Below are 25954 nucleotides of genomic sequence, written 5' to 3' on the forward strand. Positions count from 1 at the left end.
TAATGAGCCTGACATGGATTGAAAGTTTCAAAGTTTCTGAACTCTGTCTGAAAGAGAATGTTCTTGATTGACATGTATCTGTAAAGTTCCTGTAAATATTTCTATTGTGTAATTTGAAGAAATATGAATCTAATCCTCTGGTTCAATTCTTACATATAGAAATTCTGAATCTTGTTACGCTAATTACATTACATTTACATTACATTTCATTTAGCTGAAGCTTTTAACCAAAGTGACTTACAATAAGTTAATAATAATTACACTTTAAATCAACTCTCCCAGTAAAGCGTAACCTTTCCTGCACCTGAACATCCTCATTCACATGAGAGCAGAACAAGAATATCTTCCATATTTGTCCAGATGCTTAATAAAACTGCAGAAAAACAGTTTTGGAGTTGTTATTTTGGTAATTCTGACTCACCAGTTCCCGACTTTATTCCTTTTCTTCAACAGATGTCCACAGTCGATATTTGACTTCACTAACAACTTCTTTGGGTTTGATCAGTTTTTCATTTTATTTTAAAAAAAAAGGGTTTAAAAAAGCAACTTAACAAAGACATTTTATATTTCTTAAGTTGTATCTCAGAGGTCAAGCAATACACAACATCACAGTAGTGTATTCATTTTCTATACATGCAGTTTTACAAACAATACAATGATGACAAGTCTTGGTGCAGGGTATGTGTGTGTTTTTATCCATGTACATCAGTGTGTATTGATTAGTATGTTTTACAGCCCGGTTAATTTGCTTGAGATCAGGAAAACCTGTCACATTTTGTCCTGACTGATCTCTCTCTTCACCTCATTTTCAGCTTTTGGTATCCAGTCTGTTGAAGACATGGTTTTATAAAGCTTAAATCTTTAGTTTTTAAAATTCTATTTACATTTTCTTTCTTCAGTGTGTGTGTGCTTTAATATGTTTCAATAATCAGTATTTGGAGAGTCGTTGTCATAGACATCTGAAAAGAGAGACAAAATTTAAATGAGAAATAAAGTATAGCATATAACACTGGGCATCACAATTCTAAATTACATTAGAAATTAAATTAGCACAGTTTTCTTATTATAGAAAATAAGGATCCAAAGATAACTCACCACTTGGATAGTCAACATCGTCATATATGTCTCCTTCCCTGCAAAGGAAGGCTGATATTACTCTGACTGCCGTTATCATAAAAACAGATTAAACTGAAAGATAATTTTAGATGATGGTGCGTAGAGTATACAGGCTGTAGTCACAATAGTGACCGATGTATTGTATTTGTTGATCTTTCCATTTATCAATTGTTTTTATCAATCTTCTTATCAATATTTTCCATTTGTTCGGCCAAAACCTTGTTTGTTCAAAACTGTAACTTATCAGGAACTGAAAATGAGATTGTTTAATAATGATTTAAAAGTAATTAAACATTTGTAAAATCCACAGAGAGAGAGGAAGTAATGATAGTAAAAGTAAAAGTAATGATGAAAAATAGAGATTCACAGTTTCCTCCCCATCAGTACATTCAAGTCAAAGAGGAACGTATACTGTGACAATAACACATATTTAGAAAAGACACATTCATTATTTATTTACACTATAAAGAGAAAGAAATGTAGTTTTGATGGTCGAGTCACAAATAAACCAACAAATATTGATTTACTTACATTGGAAGAAGAAGAGATCTGGACACATAACCATCTGTGAGGGGCGAGACGAAATAGAGTTTTATGTTTATTGATATATTTATGATTTAATTATTATTATATTATGTATTGTAATACAATCTGACAGCAAATAAAGGCTAAAAGTAATTTTGGAAGCTTAAAAGTTAAATCTGTGCCTCTTGTATGATTCAAATGATAAATAACAAACTAGTACATGATTACGGAGCCATGCTGGTGGATTTTAGAGTAAGCAAATGATCTTATGTACATTTCAAACCACAGACTTTGTTGATGGCCTGACTTTTTACATAACACCACCATGTGTTCACGTACATTTTCCAAACCCGTTGCGACACAGAGCTTTCTTGCTGTTGGTGAACTGGATGATATCCAGGACTTCTCCCTGAGACACAGGGAGATGCTTCCCTTTTGGCTTCTTTATGATGCTGTTAGGATCCACCATCATGATGTGCAGGACCCTGATTGGCCCTTCAAACTGGAAAACAACATGTAATGTGACATTTTAAAAGTTGTTGCAGTTCTCCCGGTGGAAGCTCCAGAGCATTTTTACATTTTTTTGCATCATATCATAGTTTTGGGCTGTGCATGGGGTTCCTCAGGGATCAGTTCTTGGCCATGTTCTGTCCTTGTAGACAAATAATAAAGAAATACATTTCCCTTCACTGCTCATATGCTGATGACATTTAAATTGACTACCACTGAAACTGGTGTAAAAGTGAGAAGTATATTTACCTTGAATCTTTTCCTCAGCTCCTTCTCAGCTTTTGGATCTATGCTGAAAGTGAAAGTGATGTCACAGTTAGTTTATATCAGTGATCTGATTTTTTAACAAAGCTTTACAACCAGTGACTTCCTGTTTTCTTGCAGTGATCAGATGTGATTCCAGATACCTGATCTCGGGTGGTGGTGGAGGGAAATCCTCGGTTATTGGTTGAACGTCATCATAGTCATCTGTGGATAAAATATAAATGTTAACTGATACTATTGAAACTAGATAGATCATAACTGTCAGCACTGTTGAAACAATCAAATAATAACACACATTTCAAAATGAATTCAACAATAGATTAAAGATTTGACTGGGAACTGATTTTGTTGGTTATTTTTCAACAAAGAAAGAAATCATGAAACTACATAAAACTATATAAAATAATACATATTAATCCAAATTTGCCAGTGATGTTCATGCTTGGTTTGTTACTTACCATCATCTTGACTCAAGCTGCAGATTAAAGGAAACACAAAGTTTGTGTTAGCTGGAAAAGATTTAGGTGAAAAGCAAAGGCAACTAAACAATGTGGCATCCATGTTTGCAGGTGGAGTAACTGAATTTCAAATGACTGAACTTAATTTCTGCTGAACTTCATAAATTAATTAGTTAATAAGGTAGCTGCAGTGAGTTAAGAAGGTTTGATAAGTAAAAGTTTACATAGAGCTAGATGAGAATAATCGACTGTACCTGTCTCTGTTGTTGGAGTCCATATTTAACATCTGTGGGGGGTCAGGAGGTGGTGGAGGTAACGCTGATATGTCATACGTTTTTTTGGACTGGAGCACTTTGCGCTTCACTTCTTCATAATCAATGTCCACACATGTGTTGCTGATATATCCGTCTACAAAGATACACAATGACAAGATGATAATTATCTCACTTCAGTGTGTGAGCCAACTCGGTTTCTCTTCGTAAAACAACGACAAAACAATTTTCTGCTTCAGATAACTTGGCTCACAATCCCTATACTTTCAAATCATGAATCAAAATGTAAATGAAATGCATAAAGATCCACATAAAGCAATTAAAATAAACAGACTGAAACAATGTTATGTGCTTCAGGTTGACATTTATGTGGTGATAAGTCTTAAACACTAGATTTAATTAAACTATTGTATACAGCAGGTTATATGCTTTATATATAGATTCATCCTTCGTTCGTATGCCAACTTTTATACCTGAGCAAAGTGTAAAAAGGGTTTTGCAATATTTAAAACCAGGTATTTTAGTTTTTTTTTCAATATGCAATTTGAAAACTATATTTAAATAAAGCAACAGATCTCTTCAGTTCATGGCAAAATTAGAAATTCAAAGTCAAACTCACAGTTTCCATTCAGAGAACGAGCCAACCATTTGCCTCCTGGATTATTCCTCACTCGTAGGATCTCCACATTCTCGCCTTCTCGTACGCAGAGGTCCAGTTTTCCTCCTCCCTGCCAATCCTGTCGGACTTTGGCTGTATGAAGAACCTCAATCTCCCCTTGCAACTATAGATAGACAGATAAAATAATGTGAAAGCTGACAGTTTGCTCAAAACAATGAAATTTGTGTGGGGATGGAATGGGCTCGTGGAACCTCAGGAATTTGAATTTAAAAGAAGCAACTCTGGTTTGATATAGAAGCATTGAATTGATGTTATGTCAGCAGTTATACTCGAACCAAAAAGAATACATCCTCTTATCATTTCCACTTCTTCGTCCTCTCATTCAGAACTGAGGTCAGACTGGTTAGCAATATTAGACATAGATGGAAAACAAGGGTTTAAATTGATAAGAACTTTCTTCTAGCTGGAATAGTAAACCACAGTCAATGCTAATGTTGGCTATGTAGCTACAGCAAAACATACGTACAGCACCTTTAACTACTAAACTGTGAATCATCCAGTTTGTGGTATTTCTGTTTTTATGGTCATGCATTTTCTTTAAATTTCATCTTTTCCCAACAATTGAATACACGTTGTTCTGCTGCTGAAGGAGCTCGACCTCTGGATGTTTAACGGCGGATGGATGTTGTTGGTTTCTTACCTGAAAGTTCTTCCTCAGCTCGTTCTCTTTTTTCTGACGCTCCATCTGTTCTTTTTTCTCTTGTTCCCGTTGCTTCTGAGCTTGTTTCTTGTTCATCTTCAAAGGATTTACCTGGATCACCTCCACCTCGTCCCTGTGATGAACAATTCACATGAAAAATGATTCCGTCACCTAAGGCCGCGCTACACTTGACAACATTTACGTACTACACGATCCTTGTTTCCTATTAAAATGCCATGACTCAAAATTGTAGATTTTTCATCACACAATAATTTGACCTATATCCTCATTAATTTAATCTATTGAAAAAGTTCTAACACCACAGCTGTCAATGTTACAGACAGTTAATGATTCATCTAAAAGAATCCATTCATTCTGCATCAATCAATTCAAACTAAAAAGCTTTACTGATTTCAGAAGAACTTCTTTTTGAGTTTTTTCCAATTTGCCCACATGTTATGATTCTTCTCTGACAGGAAATGTGTCAATAACAGAAACAAGCAAAGAAAATATATACACTATTAAAATGCTGTTGACTTTAAAATGAATCCTGAGGCATTTACTCTTGAGCACTACTTCAAGAAGAGACACTTTGAATGTGCCTCATTTGTACATAACTTTGGATGAAAGTGTACCACATGCAAATAAAACTATGATTGAGGAAACTACTAGTCTCATGACTGTGGTTGTTGAACATCAGCTTCTGCAGCAGCAGATGCAAAAATATCACAGCAGCAGTAACAGAAATAACTAAAAGCAGCTTCCTCCTTCATAGCTATGCAGTTATATTCTACTAATGATCTATAGTGCGTGTATCAGATGCAGACTCAGACAAATGAATAGTAACTGATAAAGGCAGGACGTGTTTACTTACCCATCAATAAACTCATATATTTCATCATCATCCTGCAAGAGAAACATTTATTTTAAGATAAAAAAATATGATTATTCATTTAAGGAGCAATAACACTCATTGTAAGTCACAGAAAATACCTGGAAGCAAAGTCAGTCTCTGCTCCACAGACAATGACTAGTTTAATGTCTTTTACAAACAGGAGTTAACCGGAATTTAAACTTTTAACTTATTCTTTCATTTCAGTTTCTGGTTTTCTATACCCACCCCGTCAACACAGGATGGACTGCTGTCACTCCGGGACTCTGCAAAGAAAAAAAAGAAGCCTTGATAATCTTAATCAGAATTTTTAGAAATTAGAATTTAAAATGTGTCAGATGTTGAAAAGCTTCAGGAGCAGAACAAGCTGCAGTGATGAATTGATAAAATATTTTATTTTTACCCTTCTCAAAACTTGCAATGTCATCATAGGTGTCCTGGTCTTCATCAATGTCTCTGCAATAAATGTGCGCATTTTAATTTTCCAGCGATTACTCACTATCTTCTAGTGGAATGTTATAAATGTGTCAGCATTGACATCCTGACATGTTCAACCCAGTCTCCAAACATGTTGATAAAACTGGATGGCATTGTATCCTTTACATTACAAATATTTATTTGAGGTTTTAAGAAGTTGTTCTTAATTTCTATGGGATGATGATGCAATCTGTAAAACAGAGGTACAAAAACTACAATAATAATAATATATCAAACTTCATTTTATGTAAATAGATAGATTCAATACATAGAGTCACTGTGACATTTTATTCAATCTGAATTAAAGTGACTTCTGTAAGAAAGAGATGTTGAAACCTGGGCACTGCCACTATTTAGAATAGTCTCTGACATGTATTTAAAAGTCTAAAAAGTAATTACTCACATTAATTGCTGAAGGAAATGAGAATATAATTTTGTTGTGGCATTTTCAGTGATTTTCTTTTTTTTTTAATCATTGGTTTTAGATTTAAAGATGTGATTTAAATTGATGATGGTAAATACTCACGAAGAGATGATCTGGCGGGGCAGTCTGCCTGGTTTGTTGGAGCGTGGTGGTAATTTTACAGGACTGATCACTCCTGGTGAAAACATTTTTCTGGGCGCTGTAGCTGGGGAACCAGAACCGTCTGTACGTATGTGGAGACATTTATCACAATAACATAGATTAACAACCACGACGGCTGTAACATCCACATGAAAAAGTTAATTTTAAAAATTAAACTGTTCTTTTGTGGAAGACACTATCTGATTTTCTGGCAGTAGTTCATTTGAAATATTATCTATTTTAATTACTCAACTGTGTAATAACAATAGCATTTTACGTGGAAAGTAAAATTTGACCTTTGCATTTTGGTGCTCTGTTCTATTCAAGTGCATTTCTAGGTTGTCTTCATTGACAAGTAAAGAACAACTAAGATTCTGTGAACAAACAAAGACTCACTCTCCGTTTTCCTCAGAGCAGGAAGGGCACGTCCTCGGCTGAATCTCATAAAAGGCTCCAGGTTGACACTCGGAGGCCGTTTTGGCTTCAAGGGCAGTGGTCCCTCAGGGGGCAGGGGCCTCCTCAGTGGAGTCACCTCCCCTGTGCTCCTCTGTCTGGGCTGTGGTCTGAGTGGTAGGGGGGCAGAGGTGGGAGCTGGTGCAGGGAACTCAGGTGGAACCAGAGCTGGAGTCTTGGCTGGTCTGGTGCCTGGAGGCCTCTGGTGCCTCAGCATCATGGTCTGGAGCATCTCTCCCTTCTGCTTCACTTTGCCCGTTTCCCCAGAACTGAGAGGCAGCCGAGGGAGGGAAGGAGGTGTGGAAGGGACAGAGGAGGCCTTCGGCTCTGGCCTGGGGAGCCTCACGGGGCCTGGGCCAGTCAAAGGAGGAGGAAAGACGGGAGACAGTCTGTGATGGGACAGATTGTGCTCTGTCACCGGGAGGATCACCCTCCCAAACCCGGGCCGTGGAGAATTTGGGGAGCCGCTGTCTCGGCTGCTGGTGTCCGAGGTGCTGGTCTTGTTGTTGAACCGCGCCCTCAGAGCCTTGACATCAACGCTCTCCTCCTGAGAATAACACAGGATCACAAAAACTCACAACTGCAGTTGCTCTGTCTCTGATGCAGGAAGTTAGCAGCACAGCACGCAAGACATACACCCCCCACTCTCTCAAACACACGCTGCCTGTCTCTTTATCAAGAGAAAATGCACCGTGCAGTAACATAATTTCCTCGTTGTGCTGATCTTCACAGAGATAAATCCCCTTCGTCTCCCTGCTGCACTCCAACCCTTAAATAGGCAGAAGGTAGTAATTCCACATCAGTGACACTTTGACAACACTGAATAAATTGCGAACACAAAATCTGTATATCAATACCCACTTTATAATTAACATTTGATCTGTGTACAAATACACACTGTAAACCCTAAACATAGTATTTTTAAAACCTTTGCAGGTTTTTTCACCAGTTGGAAGAAGCTGATTCAACCATAACTTTCACAACTCGAACGTACTTCCAGTGTGCTGTCACAGGGTAGTCACATGTTCAGAGTGTTTTCTTCATAGGTTTGTCTCTGCTGTATCATCTGTGTGTGTCCGTCAGGGCTCTCAGGGGTGATAACATGCAAACCAGACAAGCTAAACACACCCAAGCTTGTTTACCAGGGGAAGCGCTGGTTCGATATCCAGTGGCATTAATGTTTTCTATGCATCATGAACTCATCTGCTTTCTGTTGGTGTTCAGTTTAGCTTTTTATCTTATTTCTGTCATTTCCTGTCTGTTTTTTTTTACGTTGAACTGCACCACACTGCTATCACCACTGCTATCAACAGTATTATTTTAACTACACCTTTATTTTTGAGGTTGTAGTTGAGTGGTGAGAAGCTGGACCACATTATATCATTATACCAGAACATGTTTCTGTTCTTTTGCCCACTACCTTCACAAACTCATGTCGAACTATGCATGACATCAGGAACACGTAGCTGAAATTGACAATGCTGATCAAATAATCAGGGGCATAAAATTTGGTGAAGCAACTTTCTGGAATCAAGCAACAGATGTGGACCAAACCCCCACTTCATGTTAGAGATTCATCCTCTGTGAAAAATTAAAAAAATGCTCAAAACATATATTATGGTTGTGCATTTAAAGGTCCGGTGTGTAAGATTTAGGTGAAAGGGATCTATTGGCAGACATTTAATGTAGAATAATTCTCATGTTGTTTTCATTAGTTTGTTTCATCGAAATTGTATGAATTGTAGTTTTTATTTGGATTATTATTATTATTATTATTATATATTATATATTATTATTTCATTCTGGAGCGGGTCCTCTCTACGGAGGCTGCCATGTTTTTTACAGTAGCCAAAACTGGACAATCTAAAAACCTTTTGAGTTTTTCTGACAACTGAAGGTACCACACAGTCTCCTTCATGTTTGGAAGGGGAGGGCGAGGTGAGGGGTGTTCAGTTGCTACATGCAACCTTACCACTAGATGTACACATCTAGTGTTGAAATTGCATGTTGCAGCTGAACACCCCTCACCTCACCCTCTCCTTCCAGACATAAAAAATAACCTGTGGTAGCCTTTAATTGTCTGCCGATAAACTAACAAAAGGTTGTTCAGTCTGGACTAATGTAAAAAACATGGCGGCGTCCGTAGAGAGGACCTGCTCCAGATGTAGATATAAAGTATTAAAATATAAATTATTTAAATATTAAGGCCCATTCTAGGGTAAAGAAAACAACAATATGTACAATTTAGATGAAACACACTAGTGAAAACATCACTAGGATTATTTTATATTATATATATATTTTATAATTTTTATATATCAGTTTCTGCTGAAAGATCAATTTCACCTAAATCTTACACACTGAACCTTTAATTAATTCAACCATGTGCTTGTTTTAATTGTAATGTTTTATTGTAAACATCGCTTTAAAAATGATTTTATGTCTTTTATTATAACTATAGTTGTTATCAAAATGTATCATCTTTGTGTTTTGAATGTTTTGATGGACAAAGTTCAGAAAAGCATGATTTGATTTATTGATTTAATAAACTAGAATGGTCCTCACTTCTGGGTCTTTTATTAACTTTCTACTTTTCTAAAACCTTACTCTTGGACTTGATGAGGTTGATACGCACCAGGGACAAAGATGCAAATAAATACAGGAGATAATTATTCTATATTCTTGACAAAGTCTGATAAAGTTTTGAGATTTATTTGAGAATTGTCAGTAAACCTAAACCAAAGAAAAACCCGGTGCTGACATGAGTAGGTCAGGACTGAAGCTCTTGTTTCCAGGCGTCTCTGTGAAGTAATTTGGAGTTTAAATGTCGACAATTTCACTTTGACAAATGGACAAAACTAAAAGAGTAAAGACATTTTTTGAATAAGTTCTCAGAGCAGCAGACGCAACAGGAACAATCTCCCTGGTTTAAAGTAACTTCAGCTGGTAAAGTCATAAAACAGTTTTTAAAACCAGAGTCATGTAATTGCCAAATGTGACCAGCGACCAGAATATGTTTTGTCAACAAGAAGAAAAATCTCCTCGACAACAAAGGAATCAACTCTTTCTGTTTTAGTCTTGTGAGCTGTGAGCTCCACAAAGCCAGACAGCGGACTGTGATGAGCTGCAGGAAGTGCTCACAACCACACACCTCTGCACCTCAGCCAGCATCCTGCAGCGGTTACCATAGAGACGCTCTCCGCTCCTGCAACAGTCTGCTGCAAGCTCTGCTCGCTCACTCACATCACGAGGATTCAAAGAAGACGAAAGGTTCTTCAAGCGGGGTTCTACTTTCAGTATCTGCAGTGGAAACACAGTGTATGTGCTTGTGTGTGTGCATGTGTGTGTCTGTGTGGTTCACATTTGTATGACCTATTCAGGACCTTTTGCAGCATGAACACTCACTTTGTCAGGACCAGTGGACCTCATGGGGACCAAAGCCTGGTCCTAAAAAAATATGGTTTCTGGAATACTGGTTAAGTCAACGCAGACCCTTTGAAAAGATAGCTGTGCAAATATATATGTGTCTGTGTGTGTGGGGGGGGGGGCTTGTGTGTGTGTGGTGTGTGTTTCCCCTTCATTGACACACATTAACTTGTGCAGGTGCTGCAGAGAAAACCACACGACTGCCAGGAAAACTAACAGAAAACATCACATAAAATACGACTGAGATGAATAAAGGTGATTAAAAAAGTTTTTGGAGGGTGACAGCCTTCTCTAGGATATTGTGTCACTGTTGATCTCTATTAAGACGACATCAACGATCAGTAAAAGTAACTATTGACATCTACTTTAGAACATTTCGAATCGCACATACCTGTAGTGAAGGTCAGTGAATATACATAATGCTGTTCTTTTACCACACATGGTTACCAGGCAGTCTCTACTGCAGAAAACACACACTGATGCTGACGATTAATTGACTCTATAATACAATAATTCTGTTTCAGAAGAAGAAGGAGCAGAATCATTTTCAGTTTAAAGACTGAACATGATTCATCACTGAGCTTTTTGCAGATGAAACAGTTCTGAAGAGTGAGCAGTGTTGAAGTGGTGTTGAGTGAACTCTATGAATCATTAACCTGGGTAATAAAGCTTCGTTTCATCAGCAGCAACACGAACGTTTTTTTAATAGTCAATCCAACTTCCCTGTTTTTACTGATGTGGTTACTTCAGACACAAACTGTAACTGTGAGGATTACCTTTCCCCAGAGATTCAAGATGTTCTGTGTCAAGATATCAAACCATATTAAACCAGGTTAAACGTTTTAAAGCTCATTCACTGTGTATTTAGTGACAGTGGAAGGAAACTGACATTGAAACACTAAAATCTGTGAGTGGTCTTTAGTGGTTATTCATAAACACATAAATGAAAATGAAATAAACAGCCAGCACAGGAGGAGAAGTGTGAAAAGTGATGGAGCTGTTATTTAAATGTTCTCACCATGTTTGCCCTCAGCGATCCTCAGTGGTGGATAAAATGCTCCATGTCCAGCAGTGACTCAGGATCCAGACTGACGCTACTGTACAAACCAGGAAAAGCTCAGTGTGGGGAAATATGGACCAGTTCTGTATCAGTGAATGTCATGCATTCACTGTTTCCTGTTTTCTAGTGTTGTCATACTAAAGACTTCAAGTTACTGCAGTTCCTGTTTGCAGAGTGCCTCAATACTTACCTGATTTTGGTCACTTCCTGCCCCTGGACTTTCCCACCACACCAGTAAACCCCTCATTGTCTCGTAACAGACCAAGTGAATCATGTTTTCACCCCTGTCCTTTTTGTTGTCAGCAAGATTACACAGTTATTCTGAATATATTCATTATGATTATATATCATCATATAAACATACATATAAAAGATAGACAACCAATCAAAATACAAACGAATGAAAATATAATATATCCATTATATAATATTATGAATATGTTTATAATTGGTGTGTATCCAGACCAGGCCTTTTTTTCTTCACTTTCTGAATTTTTTAAAAACTTTCAAATGATTTTTCAACCGTTTTCCGCTACAATGTTTCATTTACCTTGAGGGAGACAAATGTTTAATGTTTAAACACACGTTTATGGGACTGATTTTTGTTAGAGTGTGTAATTTGTTGCATCTTGATTAAATGTATGTTTCTGAGTTGTGGGCTGATGACCTGTGAGTGACCTCAGTATTCTACTGAACGTTTTACCTTCTCATGTTTCTTTCTCTCATATTTCACTGTCAAAGTTTGCTTTTATTAATTTCCCTCTTCTCTGTGTGTAATAGGATCTGAATTTGTGAGTTGAGAGCAAGAGATAACACAAAAAGAAAGCAAAGAGAAAGTAAATCATTTCTCAACAAAACTTAAGATAAAGTCTGTAAAATAAAGTAAAAGGGAGGTGAACTGTGTCATACTCTACATATTTTATTCAGGTCAAGTCAATTTTGATAATATTGCCCAATATCTCAAAAAGAGTGTGGTGTGGAAGTAAACTGATCCTTCTAAAACCCACAGTACTGAATGTGAGGAACACTGAACAAATGTTTAATAATAAAGCAGATGTTTGTAATGAATTTGATATAGAAAACACTTGAAAACCAAATAAAGACATGAGTTAAGTTATTTTAGTCCATTAAACCAAAAAAATTTAAATAATTTAATCATTCAGAATCAAACAGCAGGAGTAAAGGTCTCATGTTTTGTATGAAAATATTGTATAATATCTTATAAATAATTTTAATCTTCCATTTTCTTTCCATTTTTAAAATATATTATCTTATTATTTTATTGAATGGCAACACAAATATTAGATTATTTACACAAATAAAAAATGAAAAGGAGTAAAAACGCTTAGATTCGTGCTAAAATATTTTTGTGATTCTTAAAGGTACAGTGCGTAGAATTTAGTGATATCTAGTGTTGAAGTTGCATGTTGCAGCTGAACACCCCTCACCTCACCCTCCCCTTCCAAACATGAAAAAGAACCTGTGGTAGCTTCAGCTGTGAAAAAAACTCGAAAAGTGTTTAGTTGGTCAGTCTGGACTAATGTAAAGAGTTATGTGTAAATACTACTAACTCCAATAATAATAATAATAAAAATGAAAAGTCTCCTATTTAATGTCCTGTTCTATATCTTTCATTGGCCATACATTCTTCAACTATACTATTATTTATTTGGAGACCTAGAAAAGTTGAATTAAGGGCAACTTTGGTTGTAGAATGAAAGATGAGAACATGATGACAAACAGCTGCTGATCTCATTAACGTGTCATATTATTATTATTTATTTATTTATTGGGTTCAGGGAGTTTGGTTTGAATCTGCTGCAGAATGAGAAACTGTCCAGTCGTGACTGAGACGTTTCCTCACAGCAGCAGATTTTGGTCCAAACCAGGCACCACTGACGTTGATCCTGTGGCTCCAGTTGAGACATTGATGGAGTTTACAGGTGAAGCGTAACCGTTGGCAGTGGTGGGTGAAGCGGGGGTACTGCCTCCCCACATGACCCCTGGCTGAGAGGTCATCATGCCGTGAGGGCAGCCTACAGGGGGCGCTGTGATGGCTGCCGGCGGCCATGCGGCCATGTTGCCAGGTGCGGTTGGCCAGGGCGCCATAGCTGGACCTGCCCAATGGTTTCCTGGGAAAACATTGTGGCCCCAGGGCACGGATGTGGGAGAGTATGGTGGAGAGGAGTATGGAGAGCCCCCTGGTGGCTGAGTGGGGAACATGGAGAGGATCTGAGAGGTGGAGAGTGTTGGCTGAGGAGAATCTATGGAGGGAGAGAAGTCTTTAAAACTGAGTTCTGCTCTGGTCGTTATGTTAGCTCTCTCTGTTTCCAATCTTTATGCTGAGCTAATCCACTCCAGAGATTATTTTAACAGAGTGGCATCAATGAAAAATGTTCCACCACATTGTGGAGATAATTGAAACCGAGCAGCAAAAATGTTTGAGGTTATTTATTCCATCACCGATAAACTATAAACACTCCACATTCCTCTGTCTGTCGCTACAGGGTTTAAAACTCGGCTCTTTATCAGGAGATCCATGGGAATCATAGTATCATGACCTGGTCCGTAGATCAAAAATCAAATAACTCGTGCAGAGTGATCATGGGAAAAAAAAAAATGTTTACAATCATGGAAAACTCTCTTTTATCTTGCATCTGAAGGTCAAAGGTCAGAGCTCAGTTAAGGGGCAGTAGCTCGACAGCTGTTGGGAATAACTACCACTTGTGTGTTATTAAAATGATGGAACACAATGAGAAATTCTTTACAGTATTGTATATCCAGCAGAACCTACTTTGCCCTGATGATTATGTATAACTTAAATGAAAGTTGAGGATAAAATGTTTTATTTTTTGGGTAAAGATATAAATGAGGTTTTGATGTGCAGCCTCATCCATTCAACCATGTTATTTATTTAGCCACAGTTTAACACCACAGTGTGATGTGAGTTAACACACTGCAGAGGAGCTCTGATTGTGTGTGTGAGTAAAGTGATGATATATTTACAAAAACAAATCTTTTTATTTTGTGTGTGATGAACTTTGTTGGTCGTTCATAAAGATCTGTGAAAATATAATGCTGGGACTTAGTTTTAACTATGTAAAGAAACAAATCCACAACAAATATGCTTTGAATTTTAAATTCAGAGACAGCCTAATTTTGCCCTGAGTTTGGCCTCACAGGTTGCACTTCTACCCAGGCTGAGAACTGCCTTCCAATAGCTCTACAATTAAAATGCACTTTAGAGCTACATTCCACTAACCTGGCTGACTGCTGCAGGTGCTGTGTGTTGGAGACAGTGGCGCCTCCATCTGGATGGAGAAAACCTCCATCAGCTCATTTCTGGGAGAGACCTGCAGACACACAAACAGACAACACGTTGGTTTGTAGCTTTCATGGACCGGGAGCAGAGGACAGGGTTTTCTGACTCCTTCAGTGTTTTATCTGAGGGTTTCAAACTGACAAGCCGATTTTAATGATGCTGATAATAAACCTCCTGTGTCTGTTATTTAAAAATCATAGCTTTAGAAAATAATCAAGTGCTTTTGCACTTACTTTCTTCTCTCTGGGACAAATGTATCCATCATTATTTGAAATTAAAACAGATCTGTTTGTTAAGGTTTCAGTGGCAGTGAACTTTGGCTGTTTTGGTTTAAGAGCCTTGTGGTTCTGTGAGTTGCAGTTAAAACAGTCACACGCTGAACGTTGTGTTGTGGTTTACCTGCTGTGATTGTCCTGGTGAAGACTCCGGTCGTGGACTGAACACACCCTCAAAAGCTGGTGCCTGAAAATCAAAATCGCCATATTTAAACACTGGAGAGTTTTCTTCCAACATGTGGAAGAAAACTCGATGGAGATACAATAAACCTCCGCAAATGACTCAACATTCAGGAATAAATCTTTGTTGTTTGATGTACCTCAGCTGGAGAGGCTGAACTGTGATTTAGAAGCAGTGAGGAGCTCGTCTGGAAATCAAAGAGGAACAAATTCAAAATGCAGTAAAGACACACACACACACACACACACACACACACACACACACACACACACACACACACACAGAAAAACTGGATTAAACTCGGACCTGTGTCGGTGTCTCTGCAGGTTCCTGTGGCGTCTCCTGGTCCTCACTCTGACAAACCTCTTTGATGTCGGCCAGGACTGGATCTGCCTGATGAACCAGATAAAAGACAACACTGTGTTACAAACATATTCACTGCAGGCCGGTAAAATGTGTCAGACGCTTAAATATCATCTCTCTTTTTTCCCTTTCTTTTAACCCAACAATTGAAAAAACTTTCTCTGTGACGATAAAGAGCAAATTAACAGCAGCTGAAAATTCAAAGCAGCGCATCTTATTTTAAACATTGCATCACAAGTTAGTTTTTGCATGTGCTCGTCCTCCAAACACTTGATTTATGATTTGATAAAACACAACACGTCAATATTTCTACGTTCGTTCATGTGGTGAGGCGTCAGTTGAGGGCATGATGCATCTCGATATCTGTTGACCTAAAGAGGGTGGAACTCAACAACACTCATCAACTCATCAACACAATCTAATGCAATTTAGTTTAGCTGAGATAAAACTGCTTCTTTTCAGAGACAAATTTTGAGTTTTTGGAACTTTAGAGCATGTAAACCTTTTCAAATACTAACCCTAAGTAAAATTATGAACCTGAATATAAGGTGTGCTAAGTTTAATGTCATGTTTAAACACACCCTCCTAAACAGCTATGAGGGATACTACGTGGAATGGGTTATGTTGTTCCCCTACGAGCACAGTGTGTTGTTACCAGGTTTGCCATCTTGATGTAGAAGAGGCTGTAGGTGTCTTGGTGTTGGTAGACGTAGGCCAGAGCTCTGGGGTCTGACTCGTCTTTTGTCAAAGAGCTGATCCTGCTCCTCTCCTGGTCATGAAGTACAGCCTGAAACAAGCAGATAAAGAGAATCAGAGCTTTGGTCCTGTCACAACATATCTAACCACAAAACCACCATGCAGCACTAATGGTAGCATCAAATGTCTCCAAAGCGGTTGAGCATATTGAAAACGTATAGTTGTTAAGCCAGTGGATCAGAGATGTAGAGCAGGAGATCATCAGCATGTTTGACTTTAATTACAAAGACATTGTGGCTTCCTTTAGAGTTGGAGGCAAGTCAGTGGATATTAGGGTTTCACTGCAGATGTCTTTTAAAACGTTTTTTCTTTACATTTCTATAAAATTCAACCAGGATTGAAATTAACGTCTGTGTGTAAACATGGTGTCTGTTCATATGAATCTGGAGAAAGTGAAGTTTCTGGATGTTACAGATCCAAGTTAAAAATGAGGAATGAGGAATGAGTTGATGGGACGCACCCCGCTCCTCTCATCCAGGATTTTCAGGCCAGTGGAGAAAACCTTCAGCCAAACTCTCTGCTTGTGTTTCCCCTGTTTCCTTGCAGCTGCCTCGAAGCCCTGAAACGGTTGGGAATTGTATCAAAATGTCACTAAACCAGATTAAAGCCACAGTTTTGAGTTTTCAGTTTTCTCAAAATGTCAAAGAAATGCACCCTGGGAATTACTGTGAAACTTTCATTCAAAGTTTTAATTTAAACTCATAACAGTTTGTAATCCTCTGATGAGTGAACCTGAATACAAACAGCAGAAACGCATCAACTCTGATTCATTATCATTGTCTATGAGAAAGATTAATGGGACTTTTACCCCCAGAATCAGCCAAAAATGGCTCCCTGAACTTTACAACTCCAGAGCTGTTGAGACTTTAGCCCTAAATATCAGTGAACATAATTTCACAGGAATCCCTCCTGTAGCTGTTGACATATTTCAGTCTGGAGCATTAATAGAGTAAGTTCTGAGAAAATGTTCCTGTCAATCACTCTTTGTTATAACAACGACTGGGGACAGATTTTAATCTCACTCCTCAAATGATAAAATAAGTCTTGTGTTTATTTGAAATTTTCTCTCTCATAGAATAACTTTCTAAAATAGAGGACGAGAAGATCATCTTACAGATAATTAACTATCGAGAATCCCGATGACGCAGAATTTTATTTTGGCGGAGGACGACAGGCTACCTTTAGCTTCATCATTGAGTCCCAGCACATCTTCTCTCCCTGGGAGTCGGGTACCGGGTCCACGCCGATGACCTTTGCTTTGTAGCGAACCCCGTCTCCATGGAAACGGGAGGCGGTGTCACCGGGTGACCTGGCGGCTGCTGGGAGACATGAGGTGAAATATGAGGATAAATCTGTGTGAGGGCAAAGGAATGTGTGTCTGTGTAAATTCGTGATTATTGTGTTTGTGTGTCATAATTTAATTAAAGTTCATGTGTATTTGTGTATTTATTGTGCTTGCAGTTGTGTAATACTGCAGTACCTCAGTGTGTGTGTCTCCACATGTTTGTGTGAATTAGTGTTTATAAATGGAGACAGAGGACAAGTATGTGCGTTTTATGTGTTTTCTGTGTGTGTGTGTGTGTGTGTGTGTGTGTGTGTGTGTGTGTGTGTGTGTGTGTGTGTGTGTTAGTTCAAATGGCTGAGTGAGCATTTGTCTGCTCCTTAGTCAATGTTTCATCTCATTTCCTGGAGTGAAAACAAGTAATTTAATGGTTATGAAAATGTTGGTATGTGTTTCTGTGACAAAGGTCGGCTCTTTAGTCGTTTCACATGTTGTGTAACAGTTTAATGACTTCAATTTGAATGTTAAGCCAAAATAGGCAACACGATAATGCTCAGTCAGGGTCAATAAGTTAATGATTGTAACAGTATAATTGATTTGGGATAATTAGCCAATAAAACACCAGCATTATATTTTCACTTAGGTGTGACTAAATCCTTTATTCTCCTCCACCATTAGGTGTGCAGATTTTATGGGTTATAAATAGTTTGCTGACGACGTTTGACTTGAGCTACCTCATGTGACAGATAAGTGACAACAAATCTCCTTCCTGTTATGAGGAGAAGCTGTGAAAGCATCTCAGCTGACAAAACAAATGTCATAAAAGCCTAAAGGACACATGATATGAGTTGAACTGTGGCCTTAGGAAAGCATATCATGTCTCAAAACTGTCACAGTGTTAAATCCACCTCTTTGAGCCTGCATTGTTTTGTCAGTTTTCCACTCTCTGCAATTTCTCTTGCGATGTCAGGTCTAGAGAGGTGTTCACTGTATACAAACACGTAACTCTAAACTAAAAAGCAGCTGAAGTGAGTTTCTCAGACGCTTTATTACCTTTTGCAATCATTGCTCCAGTAAAAGTATGGCTTCTGCAGGAGTTTTGTTGTTTTTATAGGAGCATTACTTAAGTCAGACATTGACATATTTCGAGCTTAGCTGTTATTGTGAAACGTAAATACCCGAGGAGAAGGTGTTTTTAAAGAGTCGTGAGCTGTAATTCACACCAGATAAACTGACATTTGTCCACCACACATCAAAGTTGGGAACGTGTTGAAGGATTTCCAGGAAAAAACTATAGCATACTTCAACACACGTGGCGTTGACAAAATGCTTCTGGAACAGCTGGAACAGCTGGAGATCCTCCTGTGAAGCAAGTTTGAGGAACAAGATGCCTCTGATCGGGTGTTGAACCACCATAAAGTTGTGGGATTTACAACAGGCATGTTTAAAAAAGAAGGGTTGAAACCATGAAATCCTGACTTTGCTCGGACAAAGTGCAAAGTGAATTAAAGACACAAGTACAAAGTCAGCAAAAAAACACAATAAGTTCACGAAAGATGTGATGACTGGTAGAAAGACGCTGCTGCACAAGCTGAAAGTGAAACATTTGTACATGATATGAGAAGAGCGCCACAGTTTTTCTATTGAGTTTAGTCAAAGGGAAATAATCAGCACATCCCAAAAGACAATGATTGACCAACATAAAGAAATACTGGTGAAAAACAAATGTATGAGAGGCCATACTGAAGAAAAAAAAGTTTGGAGAATAAAGTTGTAATTTTATGAGAATGATAAAATCATTAAATCACGACTTTATTATCGAAATCACTGATTTTTCCTTGTTCTGCAAATGTTTTTAGAACTATTGCACATCTGGTGTGTATTGTATTGTAATAAGAAAGCAGCATGGAAACGGAATAAAAGACAGAATGAAAATCTAAAATCAAGGGATTTGATGAAATGATAAAATGATCAATTTTGATCACAATTATTATATAACAAATAGAATTGAAGGGATTAAACAATTTGAGGCAGCCTGCTCATTCATGTCCAAAGAAAATGTAAGAAACTGCAACTTCAGCAGGTTTTGAAAGATTTTCATTGGTCATGGCCTTGATCCGTGACAGAGGACACGTCTCTGAATTCTTTTTTTCCTGAGAACAAACCCTGAAAGTCAACAGCAGCTAACTTCTTGTACCTCTTGTGCTGGAGGGGAGCCAGGTTCTGACAGCCGTTCGGCCCGGAGCAGGACAACTTCCAGCCGTTTGCTCCGTCTCCATCATGACGAGGTCTGTTTGGAAATCCAAGGCTGGAGGGGGGGACTCAGGATCCCCGTGAAAACAATGTGGTTGTCACAGTTGTCAGCTGCAAAGGAGGAGGATGCTCTATCATTTCAGCATGTTGACGTAAAGTTAGAAGTGCAAGAACATCAAGTTCTGAGATGAATTTACCGAAGAGAAAATGTTTGATCCACCTCACCTGCTGGGAGAGTGTCTCTGCTCTGACCCTGCTGCTTGGCTCCACTCACAGCCGAAACTTCTCAGAGGCAAAGGTCAGGCCTCAGACACACTGGTGATATATTAACGTCCGCTGGGAGGTTCAAGTACATGGGAACTCATGTAGTGGTCTGGAGAGGCTCTAATTGGGGGAGGAGTCAGTTTGTGGCACTTATCCTCTCTGGGGGGATGAGAATGACGTCATGTGTTTCTCTGAGGGACAGACTTTGGGTGGTATTTTCTTAAAATAACAGCAAAACTAAATGCGTGTCTCTTGAAAAATGATATCATCTTGATAAAAACCTCTGCACAAAGGTTTGAGGTTGAGAGAAGCCATAAAATGTAAAGGCTGTTAAACTCCCCCAAAACTAATCTGTGACACATCGTTTTTATCATAAAAAATTTGTGGTCTTGATCTGTCTTTGGTGCAGCTCTGCACTCAGCTAGTATCCGACCCCATCTCCACCATAGACTAATATGGACGTCTTGATGGCTCCTCAAAAGTGAAGCCAAAATGTCTCGATCGCCACCTGGTGGCTGGCTGTAGCATGATCATAAATGCCACCTCCTACCTGCTTGTGGATGGCACAAAGTCCAACTCCACACTTACACCTTGCGATGCAAATAAAAAATGATTTACTTCTCTATACGTTATAGACATTTAGTACTTACTTAACAGCAGTACATTGATATTTTGGACATGTGGACACTCAAATAAAAGTATGAACTGTAAATGCCGTGCACTGTATAGCAATAGTGAGTCATGGTAAAGCAGGAAGTGATTTTGGACGGGGACCACATCTCGAGACATCACTGTGACATCATCAGGGTTAATTTCTCAGACGACTACACAACTGATTACACAACTGAGCTCACAAGCCAAGTAGCTTCTCCCCGTGTAAAGACTAAACCGAACGTCATGTGCACGATTTGTGGATGTTTGCAACTGACGGCACATATCTCATGTTAATGAGCTTATTCCGCTCACACTGCAAACTAAAGTTTGTCTTAACTTTGTTTGGTGTTTATGTGACCAGGCAATGTTACTAGATGTGTCCTAACAACATACACAACAGTTCATGTCATAGTTTCTGGCATTCATAAGGTCCACGGAGTTCAGTTTGGTGAAAGTAATACCATCACTTTTTTTATTTATGAGATATATATGATAGTGTTAATCCTGTTGATGAGGTATGAGTATGGTATGAGTATCTAAGTAAAAACCTGGATCGAGTGAATTTAGATTTGGTTTCATAAGGACACTGTTGGACTGTGGCAGACGTATGAACTCTAATTAGTAACATTCTAGTTGCTTTTATTCAAGATGCCGTACAAATAAAGTCTGATTGATTGATTGATTGATGGAAGTATGTGTATGATCTTTATCTTCCCTGAGAATAATCTTTAAAACACATAACATGGATAAAAACACTCAACCTTTTTCATCTCCTCCTTAATTACTTCCCTGTTGTACTCGACATTGATCCATAAAGATTACAATGTTGAATTTTTAATAGAAAAGCAGCCTGAGGTGGGAACAAACTGGTAAATTGACGTTCTCTGTTGAACAAAAGTTCTGTTGTGAGATTCCCTGTAAAGTATTTATTTAGTTAAACTTCATCCTTTAACATCTTAGCATTTAGAAATTGAACACTTGGAATTTATATCTGAGAGCTACAATTACTTGTTTCCGTTTACAGAAGATCAGGAGTAGATCAAGCCTTTGGCAGGAACTGGGGTGAAACTGAGTAACCCCCCCCTCTCCCTCTCTGTGCATTGAGTTTGTTTGTCTTCACCAGCTGCAGAACACACAACTTACTTCAGCATTATTATATTTTCCACACAAACCAACCACAACCAGTAATGACTTCCTGGAATAATACCCTGTCTGTTCATTTGCTGTGTTCCAGTAACATGTTGAGGTATATGCACCGTGTATCTACAGAAATAAGAGACAGGCACAGGTCAGCTTTACATGACCGAGCTATGAAGTAAAACTGGTACGCTGGACCTTCGTCAAAACTCTCATCATTTCTGTTTATTTTGTTGCATATTTCAAAGTTTTAATAAAATCACCACCAAGTAATTAACCTGCAATGAATGTGGGGGAGGCAAAGATCTGTTTATTTGTCCAGTTTGTAATCCAGCTGTGAATAATAAGGATTGTTGCTGTCAGATATAAATCAGGTAAAAAAAATAAATATATATATATATATATTTATTGAAATTAAATACGTCACTTGAATTGAATTCTGAAGGGGAACTTCACAAATAATAATTCAGAGGTGGAGATCAAGTCGAAATTAAGTGTGACCCTTACTTGATGTACTTAAAGACTTGTTACTTACAAATTACATGTTGTTCTATACATCAACTTCACTGGATCAGTTTTAATGGATTGTACAATGAGTACTACAGATCTAAAGAAGTAGACTGATGCTGCCTACATGACTCATGGATGTACAGTCAAATATAACTATGCATTGTCATACACTGCTTACACAAATGAGCTGTATGAGGTAATATTTTATTGTCTGCTAAAAGGGGATTTTTTTTTACTAGCAGTACATTTTTGAATAACTCAATTTTAAATCCAGCACATCTACTTGTAAGAGAGTAAAAAGTTGTGTTGTTAGTTTTACTTTGACTGAATATTTTTTCCAACATTTCTTCTTTTCACACGTCCTCAGAATTACAGAAGTTTGTGAAGTTACAGAGAGTTTCAGCCATGATGCGGTTATAAGGGTCTAGAATGCAAGCTGTGCACCCCCTCAAATAAATATTTTGAACCAGACCACTTGTGACACGATATTTACAGTACGTTAGCAATATTAACGTTGCATGCAGAAACATTTTTCGCAGGAAGCAAAGCTAATTTGTTTAAAACCCTCAGAAGCGGGAAAGGTTTTATGTCAGATTAAGCACAGCTTTCTCAAAATCTCATCTAAATGAGAGGGATTCTTTTCAAGTCAAAATAATATACAAACCCTGAATATGTAGACCAGAACAGCAGATTTGGCAGAATGGAAGAGACTTGAGTAACCTGAGGACACGAAATACCAGATTTAATCCACTTCACCAGGGAATCTGCAGAAAACACCAAGGACAGGAAAAGGTCACGTATGTTACAGTCATCACATCACAGAGGGGGGTTCAAGTTTCCTTTTAACAAGAACAACTGTGGGATCACAGATAATGTATCATTTCCCAACAGTGACAGTGAAGGAGATATGTTCTCTCCCACTCTCTCCCCCCCCCCCCACACACACACAGTAGCTCTGAGCACTGGGAGTATCCATCCTACGCCCTCTGGGATCTATGTGAGTTGGAGGCAGATGGATCATAAGTCTATGGTTCTTTACTGCCACTGAGCTCAAAGTAAACCCATTCCAAAAGGAAGTGGTCTGATAACCTGAATGGTTTATTTGTTATACAACATAGTGAAAAAGGTGAACAAAAGGTTGAGGATCTGCCTCTTAATCTGCATTTGCACCAAAATGTAATGGGTTGTTCCAAGTCCCAGGCCTCATCTCTCAACCAAGTTTGGTGGAAATCGGTTTAGTAGTTTTTGAGTAATACTTCCAACCAACCAACCAACCAACCATCCAACCAATCAACCAGCCAAGCATTAAACCAACCAACCAACCAACCAACCATTAAACCAACCAACCAACCATTAAACCAACCAACCAACCAATCAACCAACCAATTTAAAAAACAACCAACAGATTAAAAAAAAAAAAAACAACAACCAACGATTTTAAAAAACAACCAACCGCTCTCCCAGAGATCTTACTACTTTTATTCCAACAAAATAAAATATATTTTGTTGGAATAAAAGTAGTAAGATCGAAAAACTTCAAGTGCTGTCTCAGCTTATAAAATATCCATCAACTGCTGGCTGTTGTTGAATGATTCCCCAGGATGCTACATCTAGTGTTACAGTGGCTGAACTCACACCAGGTGATGAATCATCAGTATAATCACCGACACTGGTCCTAAATTAACCTGAGTTCTACTGACTGGAGCCAATTCTCAGCCTAAACTGGACCATGCACCAAAGTCCACAATCACAAAACCAGACCTGTCTCCAGAGAGAATATATGAGCTGCAACCATCTTTCATATCCTTCTGCTTTGAAACACAGCTGAGTCCGTTAGAAGCTTTTAACCTGGGACCTCATTTGTTTTATAAACCTGTCAGTGCAATGCAGTTTCCTTCCCCACGTTAGTTTTGTTCACATTTCCTGACTTTTTAGATGATTCCTTTGTCATGTTGTGTTAAATTAACTCTGTCACTGTTACCTGTCATGTTATGTGACGGTGATCATCTACACTTCATGTACAAACATTAGTTTCCAACTAAATGAGTTTTAACTTCATCACATACTGAGTAAGTTTCAACCAGATAACTGAAACTAATGTAGCTCAGTGTTTCCCACATTCCACTTGACATAATGTGGGACAGCAGATCTGCTGTCGTTGCGTGTTTCACATTTAAATTTAAACTGAAGGATTACATGTTCTGCTGTGCACCGTGGAAACTGAGTGACCTCTGGAGCAGATGAAACAGATTCAGAATCTCATTGGAGGTTTAGTCACAAACTAAAAAATAGTCTGTGATTAAGCTAAACACCAGACTGGCCCTGTTAGCTTCTGCAAAGTTTGGATGATTGGTTTTATATGTTTTATAGTTTGTTGGAGTTTAAATGTATATATGAAAGTGAAGGCTATGGTGATACTGTTCTCTTGACCTGGCGTCTGTCTGTGAATTTACTCAGTGCTAATTCCGTTTAGACATCTGTGTGTGCTCTTATTGTTGTAAGTGACTCTGAATATGTTTTAAAAGGAAAATATTTATATTACTGGCTGCGCTTGCTTGATCACATGTGCAAACACCCAACTGGCTTTTACTCATGTAAAAAACATCTAAGCGGAGCAAGGTATCTGGTAAGAATGTGGCCGAACGCCAAACTCCTGTGTCTTTTCAACCATAAACAAAACCTTATATAGGGAGTGTCCAGGTTTTCAGAAACGTGGACAAAAGAGTATGACATAAAAGTGAAGAGTCTTTATCTACATAACACACGAGTACAAGCATCCAAGCCGGCAAAAGAGTTGGGCTGATGCAAAATCAACAAAAAAATCCTTGAGGTCAAGGATCAGGATCAAAACAGGAAGACAAATAATTGACATCTTAAGACTAACAATTACATTTTCTTTACTTTAGTTTCCTAGATTTTCTTGTTTTCAAGGGAGATCAGCTTGTCAGATGTTACAGTATAAAACCAGGTAGGACCTCTCCTTGCTCTCAAAACTGTCGAAATTCTTTGTGGCATTAAATCCACAAGATGTTGGAAACTTTCTGTGAGTTTCTGTTTCAGGTTGAAATGACTGCACCACATAATTTCCGCCAATTTGTCAACTGCACATTTATGCTGTCAAGCTCCTGTTCCACCACATCCCAAAGGTGTTCCACTGGATTCAGCTCTGGGGACAGACGAGGCCTCGGAAGGTCACTGAGCACTGAACTTGAACTGTTGGATTGTTTCGCTTTTCGATGCGGTGCATTATCTTGTCATGGAGATCCATTAGAGGATCATTCACATGGTGATTTATTGGTGTAATAAGTGCCAAGCAAACGTCGCCCCACAACATTACACCACCAGTCTGGATTTTTGACACAAGGCAGGTTGGGTCCATGGATTCATGTTGTGGACACCAAAATATTACCTTAACATCTGCATGAGACATGCAGAAAAAAAGATTTTCCAGTTTTCAACTGTCCAGTGTTGCTGAGTCTGCGTCCATTGCAGCCTCAGGTTTCTGTTCCTGGCTGATGGAAGTGGAACCTGATGTCGTCTTCTGCTGCTGCACCTCAAGGTTCAAATTGTTGCGAATTCTGAGATGAGGTTTCTGGTCACCGCAGCCTTTCTGTCAGCTC

The 25954-nt window shown here is 38.4% G+C and overlaps 2 protein-coding genes across 3 annotated transcripts; both read right to left on the bottom strand.

Moving 5' to 3' along the window:
- Positions 1-490: 490 nt before the first annotated feature.
- On the bottom strand, positions 491-11516 carry LOC109636591 (FYN-binding protein 1). The gene is made up of 16 exons (XM_020098366.2): positions 11296-11516; positions 6795-7398; positions 6360-6480; positions 5760-5812; positions 5585-5622; positions 5339-5370; positions 4465-4597; positions 3765-3927; positions 3128-3281; positions 2874-2890; positions 2559-2619; positions 2401-2443; positions 1981-2143; positions 1648-1681; positions 1096-1133; positions 491-959 (listed from the first exon to the last, which is right to left on the bottom strand). Exons 1-16 carry the CDS (start codon positions 11296-11298, stop codon positions 922-924), a joined length of 1695 nt encoding a protein of 564 aa, XP_019953925.1. The 5' UTR covers positions 11299-11516; the 3' UTR covers positions 491-921.
- A 1584-nt stretch (positions 11517-13100) lies between these two features.
- LOC109636597 (disabled homolog 2-like) lies at positions 13101-20131 on the bottom strand. Of its 2 annotated transcripts, none has more exons than XM_020098371.2 (10): positions 19995-20131; positions 19714-19880; positions 17414-17553; positions 16695-16793; positions 16134-16265; positions 15422-15508; positions 15255-15302; positions 15059-15121; positions 14600-14690; positions 13101-13601 (listed from the first exon to the last, which is right to left on the bottom strand). In XM_020098371.2, the coding sequence occupies exons 2-10, from the start codon at positions 19796-19798 to the stop codon at positions 13198-13200; spliced, it is 1149 nt and encodes a 382-aa protein (XP_019953930.2). In that variant the 5' UTR covers positions 19799-19880; positions 19995-20131; the 3' UTR covers positions 13101-13197. The 2 variants fall into 2 exon arrangements, with proteins under 2 accessions (XP_019953930.2, XP_069377912.1); XM_069521811.1 differs by having other exon boundaries at positions 19967-20018.
- Between the last annotated feature and the right edge of the window lie 5823 nt (positions 20132-25954).

The sequence above is a fragment of the Paralichthys olivaceus genome, chromosome 3 (assembly GCF_024713975.1).
Source record: "Paralichthys olivaceus isolate ysfri-2021 chromosome 3, ASM2471397v2, whole genome shotgun sequence".
In the NCBI taxonomy this organism is placed as follows: Eukaryota; Metazoa; Chordata; class Actinopteri; order Pleuronectiformes; family Paralichthyidae; genus Paralichthys; species Paralichthys olivaceus.